This window comes from Corylus avellana, chromosome 4, assembly GCF_965113065.1.
Source record: "Corylus avellana chromosome 4, dhCorAvel1.hap1.2, whole genome shotgun sequence".
In the NCBI taxonomy this organism is placed as follows: Eukaryota; Viridiplantae; Streptophyta; class Magnoliopsida; order Fagales; family Betulaceae; genus Corylus; species Corylus avellana.
Genome location: NC_142493.1, coordinates 25,291,029 through 25,308,683, shown reverse-complemented (window position 1 = coordinate 25,308,683; position 17,655 = coordinate 25,291,029). Strand labels below are relative to the sequence as shown.

Sequence of the window (17,655 nt, the reverse complement as noted above, 5' to 3'; positions counted from 1 at the left end):
TTAGGCATATGGGTATTCACACGTTTCCTCAAACTGCTAATTAACACGTTTGGTTTTTTTCTTCAGATTGATTTTTCGTTGTACGTGGCGAGTGGTTATTGGCGAGTGTTACTTCGTCTCTTGGAGTTGGTTATACGCGACAGGATCTCATTTTCTTGTTGGACACGTTTATACGTTCGTAAATGACGTGCCACGTGATATGAATAGAATTTTCAATTTCTTTTTGTCAAAAAGAATAAAAAAAAGGTAAAGCTATTACTTCACCAATAAGTTATAACCAATACCATAATAATCTATTAATTAATTTAATTTAAATGCCATTGTAGGATTTGGGGCGTTCTTTCAATTTTGGCGTTCATTAAATGGATCTACCATTCATGCTTTGAAATCAAATTAAGATTTCAGCCTTACATGCAATTAAAATAAAGAAATAAATATCTTTTGCTTGTTTCATAGTAAAAAATTTCTCATTTATTTTGGTACAAACCATTTTTTGGATGTAAAACATTTTTCATAAAAACTATTGACACTATTATGTGTTGTGGGTTTTTTTTTTTTTTTCCTAATTGAATAAGGAAAATGGTTATAGGGAATGATCCTTATCACTCTTGATTCGAAAGGATGAGAGAATTGGGGAACCAAATATCCAAAAAAAGGTGGATTCCTTAACAACATACCCAAAATGAAATAAAACAATGTAGAAAAACATACAAAGGTTAAGAAATTGGTCAACCAAGTGACTCGATCCTCTTAAAAGGTCGCACGAGGCAGTTACAGAAGAAAAATGGGCACAAATTAAAGCAAATTTATCTGAACCCCCACATAGAAACAACAACAGCCAATAGCCACCCAAAAGTAACTGAAATGATAAATGCATTGTCCAAGTCCGAATCTAGGACTAAAGAGAAGAGAGGCACCAACATAAAGATCAGATCAGAAGTCTCCACCACCATATATGAACAAAATACAGGAAAACATACATTACAAAAAACATGGTGTTTTTTGACGTGACAAACAGTAACACACTTTTGCTACGTCGATAACTCTTGACATGGCTACAGTGACACGTCAATAAAAACTTTATTGACGTGGCGCATTTCCGCATGTCAATAATTATTGACGTGCCATTATTTCACAAGTCAAAAATTAATTAATTAATAATATTAATTATTTGTACCTATATTAAGTAACAAAATTTAATTGGTATATGTATAATGGGTATATCTCATCATATATTAAGAGATATATTTAAACCCATTAAAATTTTATAAGACTAGTTAATGCTCTTGTCTCTTATATGCAATGCTTTCACTGTATATAGTTATTATATATATATGCTTTATATTCTTTCATTTATAGTTATTAATTAATAGTAGGTAACAAAATATATATGGTTATTAATTAATAATAAAAATTATGCAATGCTTTTATTATATATATATATGTGTGTGTGCGCGCGCGCGCGCACGCGCGCATGCGCTCTTAATTTGTATTCTTTAATTTATTTGGAAATAATTAATATTAGGTAACAAAATATATATGATTATTAATTAATAATAAAAATTATGTAATGTTTTAATTATATGATGACTTTCTTGACGTGTCACATGTGGCACGTCAAGAATTCTTGACGTGCCACATGTGACACGTCAATAATTTATTGACATATCTACGGTATACACATCAAGAAACCTCATCGAGAAGGCGCGAGACCAGCTGAACCCCTTTTTCTGTCCTTTTCCCTCCTCTTTTTCTGTCTCCTCCTACATGCGCCCACAGCCTTCCTTTTCAAATAAGTAGTCATTTTTTTGCTTTCTTTTTCTTTTCCTCTTCTAGATGAGATCTCTTCCTTATTTTCTTTCCTTTCTCCTTCTCCTTTCAACTAATTTCTTCTCCCAAATTCCTTCTTTCTACCTGTCTTTCGGTTCTCACTTTTATATATATACATTCTTTTTCTTCTTCTTCTTCTCACGCCCACCTCCCTTGTTTGTAGCTTAAACAAAATAAAAGAAAAGAAGAGAAGGAACTTGTGAGAGAAGAGGAGAAAAGGTGAAAAGAAGAAAGAGAAATAGAGAGAGAAGGGAAGGGGTCTAAATATTTGGGAATTTTAAGGTATAAATGCTTGAATTTGAGTTATTTTAGATCTATTAGTCTCTTATATAGAAGTTTTTTTTTTTTTTTTTGTTCTTGTTAAATTTGCTAACCCACTTTTAGATTTGTTCTTCCACATTATTTGGGGGTTTAAAGTATTTTAGGAATTTCTACCTGAGGTTTTGAGGTCAGAGTACTTGTGTAGTGAATTCATGATTAGATTTTGGGAATTTTCCTTCAATAGTTAGATATATATATGGGTGTTCAACATTTTTAGGGATTTATATGGGTTTTAAGTTGCAACTGGATTTTTGATGATAAACATGATTTTTGATGATAATTGAAAAAAAAAAAACCTTATGGAAATTTTTTTTAAAGAAAAAAATTATGATTTTTTTTTAATATTTTTTTAAAACTAACACGTCAATAATTTTTTTTACGTGCCACTTTTTGACAAGTCAATAAATTATTGACATGGTGAAACTGTCATGTCAAAAAAAAAAAAAAAAAAAAAACTAGGTGCTAATTTCTGACACGTCAGTAATTTTTGACGTGTCAAAATTGGCACGTCAAAAAATTGAAATTTTTGACACCCGCCTTATTAACCTTTGACACACGTCAAAAAAGGTTTCTGACGTGTCAATATGCGTGACACGTTAGAAACAATTAGTTAACAAAAACCTTTTTTTTTTTTTTGTAGTGATAGATTGAGTTTGGGATTATGATTTTGCAAGAATAATATGCGTTTTTAAAATATATCGCAAAACTTAAGGCGTTTGACATTGAAATTTAAAAATTAAGCAATTAATTTAAAATAGGAAGAAAAAAAAAATGCGAGTTCTATAAGCAGGTTAGGAGGTGCTATTTGAAAAATCGCGAATTTAAACCAAAATCACTATTTCACATAACAAATATTTGATTAAAAAAAAAAAAAAAACTTTTTTAACATATTTTACCAAATGCCTTTGCGATTTTTAAAAATAATAATTTCAAAAATGCAATTTTTAAAATAACGATTATTGAAACCACAATCTCAAACGGACCCATAAACCCAAAACAAAATAGAACAAAATTACTAAAAATACAATAAATAAATAAATAATACTAAATACTAAATACAAAATAACAACAAAAACGACTGAAGAACATCAACAGCGGCCGAAACACCGGAGGGAGAACGTATTGACCGGAGCATGAGAAAGACACTCCGGCAAGTGAATCTCACGCACCGACACAAGAGATTCACACGCCAGCTCGTGGTGGTTAGAAGGGAACGTGGCGGGCGGCGTTGGGGTGCTGTGGGCATTGAATAAATATAATAGTTACCAAGAAAATAAGTGTGGTGGGTAAGGGTGTAAACGAGCCGAGCTTGAACGAGCTTCCCTTGTTTGGGCTTGGCTAGTTTAAATTTTACTCGAGCTCGAGCTCAAGCCGAGCCGAGCCGAGCCTAAGGACTAGCCAAAAAATCGAGCTTGAGCTCTTATATTTAATTTAATTTATTAATTTATTTTTTTATTATAAATTTAAACTTCAAGTATTCTTAAACGGCTCAAGAAGCGAGCTTGCATATGAGCATTTGCTTAGTCTGGCTAGCGGACTATAGAGCCCGAATCAATACAGCAAGACATTTGGTTTCGAAGAGAGATAATATGCATCATTTTATAATAAAATGATGCTATTAGAAAAAAAAAAAAAAAAATCAATTTTTAATATTAATATGAGGAATTATGTGAATAACTATCAATTTGAGCTTTATATGAGCTGCTGACGAGTTTAGCTGAGTTGAACCGAGCTAGCTTCGTTTAATATTCAAGCCAGGATTTATGTTCACAAAACGCTTCATTTAATATTTGAGTCGAGTATAAGTCGAGCTTATGCGAGCCGAGCCCGAGCTTACTCGCGAGCGGCTTGTCTTTTTTATCCAAAAATAAAGAAGTATCGGAGAGTTTTCGGCATCAACCGAAAACCATCTAACCTTGCTTTTATTTTGCAAGAACCTCATTGCTGAACAAGAAGTCCCTTCACAACTTAGCCATGAAAAAAATCGTTGAGGTAGCAAATTCTTGAACATAAATACGCACCAACAGAACTCAAACATATTATTAAGAATAGCGTCTTCCCTAGCTTCCATTAGAATTTCCTCCATTAGAACATATTTTTAAAGTCTATATATATATATATATATATAGTGGAAGGCATTAACTTAGAAGATTTCGTTAGAGAACTTGATCCCGAGGCAAAGAAAGATAATCAACATAAAAGAAAATGCCATGAGCGAATCGGCCTGCAAAAGCTGCAGCTGACTCAATCTATGTATCAATCATACACAGCAAGTTTATTCTATTCTTCACCAGAGAATGCTAATTCCATCACATCCTCAGGATTCGTAATCGCACCATCCAAGAACATATTCAACATATTCTTTGAAAACCCACTCACAAGTGCCACCCCACTCTGCCTCTCAACCACCAGAATTGCATGTAGACGGATGCCTAAGGTTCCAAAAAACAATCTCCGACACCCTCTTGTATCCTTTCTCCCAGAACCTCCTCTGAATAACTTCATAATTTGTTTCCCATATGTTCAAATTGTGCCCATACCTGGCGTAATAACGACGCTGCCCAAACTGGGCCAGACCAGACACATTATCAAAATCCATATCATTGAAAACAAACACGTACCCTCTTGATCATTTGGTCTTCGGTCAGCTTGCCCTCAACCACAACTTGCAAGATTTGATCAAAAACCTTTTCAAAGTGTTGGAATATTTTATATTTTTTAAATTAGGTTTATTAATATTTTCCTTAATAAGTTATTTTTCTTTATGTTAGAATATTATTCTCTGTTATTATATTTCTTTGTAAGGTTTATTTTCTTCCTTAATTAGCTTAGATCTACTTTAGGGTTTCTTGACCACTACTCATTGTCTCTCTATAAATAGAGAGTTATGTAATATTGTTTGATACAGTGAATATACAAGATATAGCCCATACATCTCTCTTCGCTTCCGCTCTCTTCTCTTTGTAGCCCATACGTCTCTCTCCGCTTCTGCTCTCTTTTCTTTCTCTTTCATATTTTAGTATTTTATATTCTATATATATTTCAACATGGTATCAAAGTCACGTTTCTGTTTGTGGCTTTCAATAAAAGTCTTATGACATTGGTGTTTTCTAGCATTAATTCTCTTATGATGAACTTCCAATTTTGTTGTGATCCACGACTTTATTCATTGGCGAATCTTGGCACAATGCGGTTTGGCCATTTATAGGATTTTTTTTTTTTTTTTTAACAGCTAGTTTCCATTGTCCGGCCTCATTTACAATTGCAGCTTGGCCCTTCACCTGATTCTTTTAACAGCTTGTCTCCATTCTCCAATATTTCTTCGGCCGTCACTTTCAGCCTTTCTCGTCTTTCTTGTTGGCGAACCCTAGCACAATGTGGTTTAGCCCTTCACAGGATTAACGGCTAATTTTCATTCTCCGACCATCATTGTTAGTTGCAGTTTGGCCCTTAACCAGATTTTTTTAGTGGCTTGTCTCCGCTCTCCAGTATTTCTTCAACCATCTCTTTTAGCCTTTCTCGTTGGCACTGTCTGGATCCAACCATCAACTTTGAATGACTTTAATTTATTATCTTTTCCAAACTTAAGCTTACACCTTGAGTTTGAGGTAGGATGTTGGAATATTTTATATTTTCTAAATTAGGTTTATTAATATTTTTCTTAATAAGTTATTTCTCTTTATGTTAGAATATTATTCTCCGTTATTATATTTCCTTGTAAAGTTTATTTTCTTCCTTAATTAACTTAGATCTGCTTTAGAGTTTTTTGATCACTACTCATTGTCTCTCTATAAAAAGAGAGTTATGTAATATTGTTTGATATAGTGAATATACAGGATGTAGCCCATACGTCTTTCTCCGCTTCCACTCTCTTTTCTTTTTCTTTCATATTTTAGTATTTTATATTCTATATATATTTCAACACAATGCTTCCACTGCATCATCCTTATGACTTGAGTCTTGGCAAGAAGAGTATCTCCTTTAATAAAGTGAAGCTCTGGATTTGTACTAAACATGATCACTTTCCCCTTCCAAGGCTCTTCACTGAGCTCCGAAACTAAAAGCCCCAGCGCCACCTCCATCAGAGTTCCATCCATACTCGAGAAAACATCACAAACAGCAATGCAATTCTTGAGCTTCCCTTTCTTGGCAACATCACCTACCATTCTTTCCCACTGAAGCTCCACCACCTTCCCACCATCCCCATCATTCAGGGACTAGATAATCTGGTGGAGAAGCAATGCCCCAGCGGCAATCTTTGCCGTCCTACTCTCAATGGCTTTCTTAAGATATTCCTCAAACCTCTCCTTGTCGTGCTTCGTAAATAGCTCCTTGTAAGTATTCATGGCTACCGAAGGAACCCTCTTATACGGCAACGCGCTCCACTCATTGGTGTTCATGTAGACCTCTCGCAGCTCCAATACCTTATGCAATGGACCAAGAACTTGTTTCCGCCACCTATCTCTAACCTTGTCCACATAATACACCTCCTCGATTTCCTCATACTCTTTCTCACACTCTCTCGGGAAAATCCGCCTTGCAATCCCTTCGCAGATCAACAACGACTAATCGTACGACGAATCAATCGTCGGACACTATTTCCCAGCAAAACTAATCTTACCAACCTCCCCACGACTCAAAAAAGCCAAATCCAATTTCGAAAGCTCTGCGAACACATCGCAAACAGAATAAAAAAGGAACCGGTAATCAGATTCGTTGTTATACCTATCCAAAGCCTTAGCAGCCTTAGAAATCTCCCTCTCTTTCCTCAATTCCCTAGCTTTCTCCTTATCCACACACTCCAATATCCTCTGCTTGTCATCCTCCGAAGTAACCATCCTCTTCCCCATACTACCTTCTCTCTTAAATTTATCAGAATTCTTTTTCCCGGAAAACATTCACCTTCTGCAGAGTGAAATTCTTTTCGCCGTTTTCCTCTTCAATGAGGCTACCTTTGCGGGTACTCGGACATTGGGGCCTTCAAGAAGCCGATAGAGAATCTCGGGCAAGTCTTTGAGATACCCAAAATCGGCAAGTGCCTTGACATTGAGAGCCAGGGTTTTAGGGTGGGTTTTGTAGAGCAAAAAAGCAGTGGTGTAAAACCCTTCTTTATCGAACTTCCCGATGCCTCTCACACCCCTCAGATTGAAAATCAGTTTCAGGGTGGTCAGGGAGTTGTGGGCCCAGGCCAGTTGGAGCCGTTGGATCAGATCCTGCGACTGGGTATCCGGCACCACGTGAAAGAAGAAGTCCAGGCAGGGGTTTCCGGTCGAGAAAAACGCCGGGGAGAAGTTCTCCGTCAGACCCATCGGTGGTTTCCCCTCAAAGGTGGGGTTGTGGATGGTATAGTGGGTTCCATGGGCATAACCATCGGTGAGATGGAAATCGTGGAGTCGGGAGACTATGAGCCTACAGCAGCGTTTTGTGCGGAAGAGCGATCTCCAACGGCTGGTGGGCCTAGGAGCCATCCAGCAGAGGCCATTGTTGCATTGGGTTTAAGGTTTTGTTGTTTCCTCAACATCTCTATTATTTGTGGGGAATTTATATCCTGTGGTTTATGTAAACATCCTATAGCTTACACTATTGGCTTTTCTCGGAGAATTTTTTTTTTGTGCTACGTGGCAGGTATATGCGCTTCGTGTTTATGGTTGGGTAATTTTCTTTGCCACGTGGCAGGTAAATGTGCTTTGTGTTTATGGGTTGGGTTGCAGGCGATTTCATCTCTATTTCTTGATGGTCACTGGGCAAGGTTACTGGTTAATTGCCGGTGCCGGTGGGCAATCAAAAATTGAAGTGAGATATCGCGGAAATATTTTTTGTTATATTCTATAAAGAATTACTATTACTTCCGACTTCCGACTTCCGAGTCTCTGACAGTATATTCGAAATATACATACAAATACGGATGCATTTGGAAAGATTTTAACAAAATCCAACAAATTCTTTTTTAGGGTTAAATTCACTTTACTATCATTAAATTGTAGGGTTTTTCAATTCAAACTCTAATATTTAAAAATTGGCAATCTACCCCTAATGTTTCAAAAACTTTCAATTCAGACTTTCTGTTACTAATTTTCGTCAAATTAGACGAAAATCTATAAAAATACGTAATTATCTTCAATTTTTTTTTTTTTTTTTTTTTTAAATTTCTGTTCAATTAGACGAAAATTAGTAATTAAGGGTTTGAATTGAAATTTTTTGAAATATTAGAAGAGTACATTATCAATTTTTAAACATTAAAATTCGAATTAAAAAACCTCTTAAACTTCGGAGATAAAGTAAATTTAACCATCTTTTTTAAGTTTATACGAAATTCAAGGGCCTAATTAATTAGCAAATCATAAATGTTGGCCAACCAGTCTGTTATTCAATTCGTGTGCAACAAGGAAAGTCACGATAATGTCGAAAATATCCTTGGCTTTCCTAAGTATCATAACCCTCTAATTCTCTACTAAGTTCGTATCAAACCAAAGGAGAAATAATATTCTATTTGACACGATAATTTTACATTAATTCATTTGGGGGTGTTCAAACTTCAAATAGATAAAAATTAAGGCCCTCTATCTTGCGATCTGTGATGGTGGCAAGAAGCCCATAACTGGTATGCATAATCTTGGGGCCTTGTACTAGTCGTAGGCTTCTTCCTATAAAAGCCCAAAAACTGAGACGAATTTTTTCTTTGGAATTCATCAGAATCTTTCATTCAAACAATTCAAGAGAACAATCCGTTAATAGCCCATTATTTTCAACTTTTACTACATTTGAAAGCCCACCCGTTTCGTGGGCCTCGAACTGAAGCCCAATTTCCCCGCATCTACTACATCCCAAGAGCTTCCTTGATCACTAGCCTTCGGGTTTTAACTGGTGCCTTGAAAAATTTTGGGCTTATATAAAACATTCTGATTTAATGTAAAATGGCAGATAAACTGCCCAATTAGTGTCAAATCATTCTATCACATCTAGTATTAATGTTATTCCTTGTATAAAATCTCTTCATGATTTGGGTTCCCATCTTATCTGAATCAGATTGTGACAATGGGCCCACAGGCACACCCTTTTTCCTCACTGGAGGGAGAATATTCTGCTTGATCCAATGGTACTTATTATAGGTATTGAGAACAGCCAAAACAGCCAAACAGCCAAGGAGGAAGAAAAGAAAAGAACAAAAAAAAAAAAAAAAAAACAAATGGGCCGGTTTGTTTAGCATGTATTTGTTCTCCATCTCATGAAAGAGGAGATTCATATTTAAGGGGTTAGAGCTCTCTTTTTTTTTTTTTTTTTTTCTGTTTTTTATTATTATTATTTTTTAAAAAAAGGGTTATAGCTTATTTCATCATTTTGCTACAAATTAATTTTTTTTTAAAAAAATTACATCAGCCTTCCTCAAGATTTAAAAAATATGTCAAGTTACAATTTTCTCCTCCCTGTCTCCTTTCTCTCTCTCCATTCTCCCTCTCTTTCCCTAACTTTATTATAGATCGATCAAGGCGTGTGTATCAATGTTCCTCGAGGTGCTTTTTAACGGTGCGTGGCTAGCGTGTGTGTCAATGGTCCTCGGGGTGCTTTTTAGCAGCGCGTGCTTGGCCGGCAGTGGGGAGTAGAATACGTGAGAATGTGTTGGGTCTTTGTTATTGTATTTTCGTTATTTTTAAATAAAAAATATATTATCTCTAGATCTACTTTTAGTAGCAATCTATAGTGTGAAGTTTTATTCGTTTTTCTTATGTTTTGCTTTCACAAATTCTTAAGAATAATGGAATTGGTTTCCAGTCGGTATTTTGTTTTTTTTTTTTATGATTCATTTTGTGGGAGCAAACCATAGACCAATGACGGAGGAGTTATTAGGCATAAAAAATAATTGTCACTATGGTAAAGGTAGCAAAAGAGATCGCGATTGATAGAGCATTAGTAGCGAAGACAAAAAAAGCCAAGGAATCAAGGACATGACAGCGAATAAAGACGTAACTCGCCGAAATTTGTTATAGGTCTGAAACTAATTGAGACAGAGACTTTTTATATATATTGTCTTATAATAGCTTGAAAGACTATTGTATATGTCATAAATCATGTTTGAATTGTGAAAATTTCAAATTATATCTTGGAATTATAAGGAGCATTTTGCCTCATTTTATTGTATATCAATGAAGAGATAATTCGTTCAAAAAAAAATGCTACTTTTTTTTTTAAATTACGAATATTACGGAATCCTAAGGTTTATTATCTCTAGCGGCTAGAGATATAAAACAAGGATAACCATTCTAGGAGGAGAGAAAAACTTATTTAATTCCCTTCTTCTGTCAAACTCTTTTTTACTTTGAAAAAACACAGTAATTAGTCTAGTGACACACATGTTACTGTAGTGGTTACTATTTGTCTTCTCTCTAGATTTGTTTTCTGCAGCAATTTACGAGGTAATTTTTTTTTTTTTTCATGCTATTTGGGGATTCGAATACCTTTAGACTCTTAAGGTTTTATTTACGTTTTTCTCCTTGGTTCTTTTTTCGAAGCAAATAACTAATAGATGGTAGATAAATTATTAGACAAATGGAAAAATTTATCATTGATGGTAGAGGAAACGAATCAGATTACGATTGGGAATGCATTTTGTAGTCAAAATAGAAAAGAGAGGTAGTCATTGTCTAGTTATTAAAGTTTTGATGGATTGGGCCATAGAATGGATGTAATTTGCCAGAATATGCTATGGATCTGGAAACCAATTGGGACAGTGATGTTCAAAGACTTTTGGCAAGTAATTAGCAGTTATTATTGCGCGAAATATGATCTTGAAATTAATGTAACACTCTTTTAATTAAGGGAATTACAAAATACTCTCTCTCCCTCAAGTTACACTAATTAAAAGATTTACTTAGAATTGAATATGTTCTCTCCAAAGGTGACCAAGTTCAATTAACCATTAATGGGTAATTAAATTAATCTCAATAATCAAAGCTAGACCAGCATCAATTAAATTATGATCACTAAAAAAAAAGTAAATAAGTTGCCATCAATTTACACAAGAACATTAATTGATGGTTTGAATATATATATCTTTCAGGTGATAAGCTAGTTAGAAATTTGAATAAAATGCTAGCTAGGACTTTGACCTTGAACTTTATTCAGCACATTAAAGAATCACGTGACAAAATTGGAGGGTGAGATCATTTTTTTTTGGTAAGTAGAGAGGGTCGTTGGATCATTCTATTAAAACAATCAACATCCAGATTACCAAGTCACTGAACATATGTGCCTCTATGATGGGTGCAGCCCGCCCTAGCTCTTTGTCTTTGTCTATAGTCTCATTATTATGGACAAACATGTGTGACAAAATCTCCATGTAATTTTATCATCTTCAATGCTACCTTTACAAATGTCAATAATATTTTTGACTTTTATTAGATTTGAATTAAGCACCCATTAAGAGTACTTTAATTTTCAACGTACGTGCCTAATATATATCTCAAGCACCTAATGCCTTATCTCTTTAGCCACATAACATAATCTCATGCTAAAAAATATATTTGAGCAAATTGATCTGTGATGATTAAATTCTTTCATTCTCTCAAGAAAAAAATAATAATTCTTTCAATTTATTCGTATATCTAGTAATAATTAGTACGAGAAGTACTTTTGAATAGATGCTACATACTCTGAAGACTTTCATCATTTTATGTGTATATATGACACAATTGATCATTTTCTTTACACTTATTTTATTGGGCGAATTATTTGTACAACAAGCACCAACAAAAGTTACTAAATAATAAAATAAAAAATAAATAAATAGATAAGTGGTAATACTGTAAGTATATATATATATATAAGGTAAAGAAAAATTCGAAAATAAAATGGGATTATTAATTAATTGTAGTTTTTTATAATAAAAACACCCACGTGAAGATAATTAAGTCATAGATAGCAATTGTTATAGTCTAACCAATTTCATACAAAGGAAGGTTCTTATGGGTTGAAATTAGACCACAATAGTATCAAAACTATTAAAGTATGTGGATCGTTTTTGAACTAATAGTTCATCCTTTGATTTACTCTCTAGCTACTTTTGTCGCCTTCCCTTCCTAACTCCTTATCACAAATACTGTTTTAATTGTTAATTTGCAAAATTAAGTTTTATATTTATTTTCCGTTCTTCTTTTTTTTTTTCTTTTTTTTTTTTCCCTTTAAAGCTTTTTGATACTCTCTCTTTTAAGGGAAAAAAAAAGGAAGAAGAAGAGATTTATATACTTTTTTTCATGCGGATATCTCATGCATATATGGTTAAGGGGTAAGATATGATATGACGTGACAAGTCTCTGTAAAATGAGAGAAAAGTAGGTATAAGCACTTCTCATTTCTTTGTCAGCTCTCGGGCATGAGCGTGCTTGTGTTAACTCAACCATATTAGTTGACTTTAAGTCATTTCTATTAATCAAGACTTGTGATTCTGGCCCACATGATGATACTACAAGATGCCATATCAATTCAACTTTACAAAAAAAAAAAAAAAAAAAAAAAAGATACAGATTTTAATGATCTCAAAGCATGTAACAATGAAATCTATCTAAGAGAGGGAAAAAAAAAATGAAAAATGAAAAATTAAAAGAAGAACACAAGGGAATTCAAGAGTAGTAATTAGTAGAAGGATTATGCTAAGGGGTGGGGGAAATGATGTTGGTTTAATTAATTACCAAGGGCTAGCACTTCCCGATGAACTCAAAAGTTGTTCCAAGTAGTCTGGGCCTAAATCCTCCAAAACGACCACACTCTCTATCCTTAAATCCCTCTCATTGGTTTTCTTGCTTAATATATTTTTCCTTCTCATCGAGTGCTTTCTCTTGAGAGCCACCACCGGCGAACACCCATCTTCGGAACCGTAATTCATGTCCCTCAGCGATTCCCGGACTCTTTCAACCGGAAAATTGAGTATAGCAGAGGAACCGCGCATGGAAAAGGCGGCTTGGTCGTAGGCCAAGGCTGCCGCCTCGGCACTATCAAATGTTCCTAACCATACCCTTATGCCGTGCCTAGTGGAATCCCTTATCTCCGCCGCGAACTTCCCCCACGGACGCCTCCGGACCCCCCTGTACGACTTCTCCTTCTCGGGATTTGCCTCCGCTGCTGAGCTCACCTCTTCTTCCTTAACCCGTTTCGCGCACCTTTCCGATGTGATCTCTTGGTTCGCCTTCGAAATTAGGCCCAAAAGAAGCATTTCTTCCGAGTCATTTTCGTTGAAAGGAAGGAAACTTTGCTGGTCGAAATTTAGGCCATCCCAGGAGAAAGATTCCGGTGACCCAAAGGAAGATTCCGATGAGAAATCGGAATTTGGGGAGTGGAAGATTGTGGAATCCATTCAAGAGAATTATCGTGTTTTTGGGTTTGAATTATGTGCGACTACGAGTCTCACTATTTCAGAGTAGGCCACATTTGTGTTTAGCTAGAAATTCGAAGCATCAACCCACTCCTATATATACCCGGTGGCAGAGTTAAAAGGTAAAAAGGGTAAAGAAATAGGGGCAGACCGGCAGAGTGGGTAAACAAGTTGCCATTTGTTTTCTTATTTTTATATGCTTCTTTATCTGATTAGAATTTAATAAGTTAAAATTATAATTTGCTTGGTGTGCACACAACATGGATTAATTGGACACATGGGTCAATGCAATGGAAGCATGGCGGCTGGGTCAAGAGAGCAAGTTGCAGTGACGTCAGCATGTGATCTCAATTTTTGTCGTGAAATGAGATGGTGTGGACCCTTGTACACGTGTAATTCACGTGAGGGATGTTGATTTCTTGTTCAAATCATGCGAACGGCAGGCCCGGTCGTTGGGTGTATTTATTGATAAATACGAGCTTGTTTCAACATCATAATTTTAGCAACATCGATAACATTTTTAGCCGTGTGTTGGTGTTGAAATTTCTTCCTTTTCAGCATAAGATAGGATGACATGGCATCTAATTTCTTTGCAACATCCATTACAATTTTTTTTTTCTATTTTAAAAAAACTTAATGAATTCTCATTCTTGAAAAATCAAAGTGAAAAGATTTGTAATTCCCTCTCAATAATATCACAGAAACAGCTAAGGGTTTCACCTACCCAAATTATGAGCTGCCATATTTACCAAACGATTCACGTGTTGACAACTCTAGCTTGGTATAGACCGTAGGCTGTAGCACCATCCGGATATCCTCAATTATGTGTCCAAACTTGCTCCAATTCCTTTTGGAAGAATTTACCCCTTTCACAATAACTTGTGCATATCCCCTTCCAGAATAATACACGACAAACCCAACTCTTTGCAAAAATTTAGTGCATGAAACAATACCAATGCTTCACTTGTTGTTGGATCTATACATCCATTCCGTGGAACTGTGCGAGCCGCAACAAAACGTCCATCAGAGTCCCGTATCACCATTCCCATACCAAATCAATCCAAAGACCGATCCATCTCAACGTCCTAGTTTACTTTAAAACAACCCACAACAAGTTTTATCCAATGTGTACTAGGCGCCAATCGTTCCTGCCCAGCAATTTGATTAGTCAAAAGATTTGCTTGTATGAAATCATCAAGCGCCTAAGTTGTTACCCATACCAGTTCATTCAGGTCAGTGAACATTTCTCCATGAATCACCCCATTCCACCTCATCCAAATACTCTTAGCCTGTCGAGCAAACATAGTAAACATTTCCTTCGCGCCACCCTTCTCATATATCTCTTCCACTAACCATAAAAAATCCACACCTGAATAATTGCACTTATGAACATCCATTACAATTTTAACATGAATTCAAGGGGTGAATTTTTTTTAGTAAATAAATAATTTTACCTCTCAAAAATTAATTTGTAATGTTGAGAGATTGTTTCATAATAGGTTACTTTTACGAGTGTATGTGCTTCTTGCTCTACTAATAACCGTAGAATTATAAAGGAGGAACTCCTACAAAAATATAATAGAAAGTGATAAGTTATTGATTGATATGTACAAAGGGAATGCTATCCTCTTGGTCCTAGCTAGGTGGATAATATTTTCTTAAAAAAAAAAAAAAAATTGTACTTAATTATTTCTTTTACTTATTTTTTTTTAAAAAAATTAATATTCACCCAAAAGCAGAAAGATACATGACACCAAAAAAATACCTAACATTTTATTGTAATAATACATAAAATAGTTCTATTAGTAATAATGTCAGACTTCTATAGAGTGCAGTAGTGCACCACGAAGAAGTATAGTGTAATACTATTAATTGAGACTATGCATATTCTATAGAGACTATACAGTGGAATGCAATGATGAAATACAGTAAAATACAATACAATATAATACAACATAAAACTTTACTCATTCATTCTAAAAAACAAAAATATGGTATAAGACAATATAATATAGTACAATACAATAAAAGCAATGTAGTCCAGGCCAGACGACGGACCTAGAAGTTAATTTTAGGGAGACTAGACTATAATAATAAAAAAATAAAATAAAAAAATTGTGGGGTCAAAATAAAAATATAGGACCTAAAATGTGTGTGTGTGTTTTTTTTTTTAACAAATTTAAAAGCTAAAAAATGCATTTTTAACAAAACAAAATTGCTAGAAGTAGGCTTAAGGGGGCCATGTTCTACACCAACCCCTCCGCCCACCAGCTTTGTCACTGAATACAATAGAGATATAGTATAAAAGTGCATTAACATTTCCCTCACACTCAAAAATGAAAATTCAAAAAACTGATGGCGGGCGGTGGGATTGGTGTAGGCCATGGCCCCCTTTAGCAATTTTATACTATATCTCTATTGCATTTACAAACATCTTATCTCTATTGCATTCTAGTTTTGTTTTATTGATGAGTACCAATTCATTAAAAAAAAAAAATGAAAATACATATATGAAGTTAAGTTGAATTTGGAAAGAGGAGCTCAAGAGCATGAAACATCCAAGTAGATACATCTTAGACTCTTAGTAATCAAGCTAGCAAACTGATTGAAAGAAGTAACAAAAGAAATATATATATATATAGAGAAGTATCTAATTGTAGGTGTAACCAAATCCAACTTTATAAAGAAATATACTAATTAGATAAAGTACTTATAAATAAATAAAAAAAATGCACTACCTGTGTTATACATAAATTATATAAAATAAAAATAAAAAACGATATATATTGATTAATATGTGTAAGAATACAATTAAAGAATATCCCTATTACTAATATGGAAAAAAAAAATGCAAAATCATGGTATAAAAATATTTTTAGAGCTCATTTGTGATATGCAAAAATAACAAATAAGTTCCTACTGGATATTATGCCGGCATATCAAATCCAATTATATAATAACATGTGTCATATATAATAAAAATATATAGACATACAAATTATAAATATATAAAAACAAAAAATAAAAATAAAAATTTGGAAGAGGGGGTGGCGAACAAACGGGGTGTGGCCGAACCACCCCTTGGCCATTCAGGAATGGTTCAGCCACCTCCATCTAAGAATCTTTATAATACCCTGATAAATAATTAGCGTTAAGAGTGCTCTAATTACAATCTAAAATGTTTGGAGTTGGGAGGAGTATTATTTTGTACTTCTGATTTTTTTTTCCCTTTAAGTCAAAGGTCATTATTTTCTTGTATGACCCTACCACATGTTGTCGTTCGAATAGGTGGTGTGTGATTTGTTCATGAATCACGTTCAGCGGCTCTAGCAAGAGATGTCCCGCTAACCCTTCCTTTATTACAGATCAGGTAGCATTAAAATGTAAACTATCCATGTAATGTGAGGAGAATGGTGCTGCCATACCGTTGCCAACATAAGTTCTCCAATAAATTAAGTTGCTAACACATCAATGTTTAAACTTAATTTAGGTAATTGGGATGATTGAGTGCCTCGCAGTTTGATATAATTCTTTTACAGTCGTAGAAATAACACTACTAGGCTAATATGGGCCTAGGTTGGTTAAGGCGTATCAAACTAAATAATGTAATAGATGTATAACTTTATGTTCTACTACAAAGTAATTCTATAAATCACCCCAACATGCATCTCTCTCTCATCTCCCAATCCTCTCCACAACCAAAAAATACTTTTGGTATTGGAGAATATGCCACATAAGAATGGGGGACAGAAGGATAGAATAAGGGAGTGATTTATAAACTTCTCTACTACAAGACAATATTCTTCAATTCATGTTTTAGAGAGATTCGATCCGTCATAGATGGAGCTTACCAAAGATAAGTTTCTAACTTAGATTTTTGTTCGTAATATAACACGTGCCTCGTTGAAACATATGGTTATCTATCTCCATCTTTTTCTTTTTCTTTTTTTTCTTTTTCTTTTTTTTTTTTTTTTTTTTTTTTTGTTTTTTTGCATGAAAGCGGGATTCATGTGAAATGATTAAGTAAAATCATATATAGCTGCGAATCGACGTAATCTTGCACCCGCAAACAAAACCCAAATGAAAATGACATTTAATTTGAATTCCCCCATGCGTTGGCGAATTTTCTTCGGGAATTGCAT

At 34.5% G+C, this 17,655-nt stretch overlaps 1 protein-coding gene and 1 pseudogene across 1 annotated transcript; both read right to left on the bottom strand.

Moving 5' to 3' along the window:
• Nucleotides 1–4,407: 4,407 nt before the first annotated feature.
• LOC132178277 (uncharacterized) lies at nucleotides 4,408–7,699 on the bottom strand (annotated as a pseudogene).
• A 4,847-nt stretch (nucleotides 7,700–12,546) lies between these two features.
• ERF1 (ethylene response factor 1) lies at nucleotides 12,547–13,566 on the bottom strand. Its single transcript, XM_059592046.2, has one exon. It carries the CDS (start codon nucleotides 13,493–13,495, stop codon nucleotides 12,830–12,832), a length of 666 nt encoding a protein of 221 aa, XP_059448029.1. The 5' UTR covers nucleotides 13,496–13,566; the 3' UTR covers nucleotides 12,547–12,829.
• Between the last annotated feature and the right edge of the window lie 4,089 nt (nucleotides 13,567–17,655).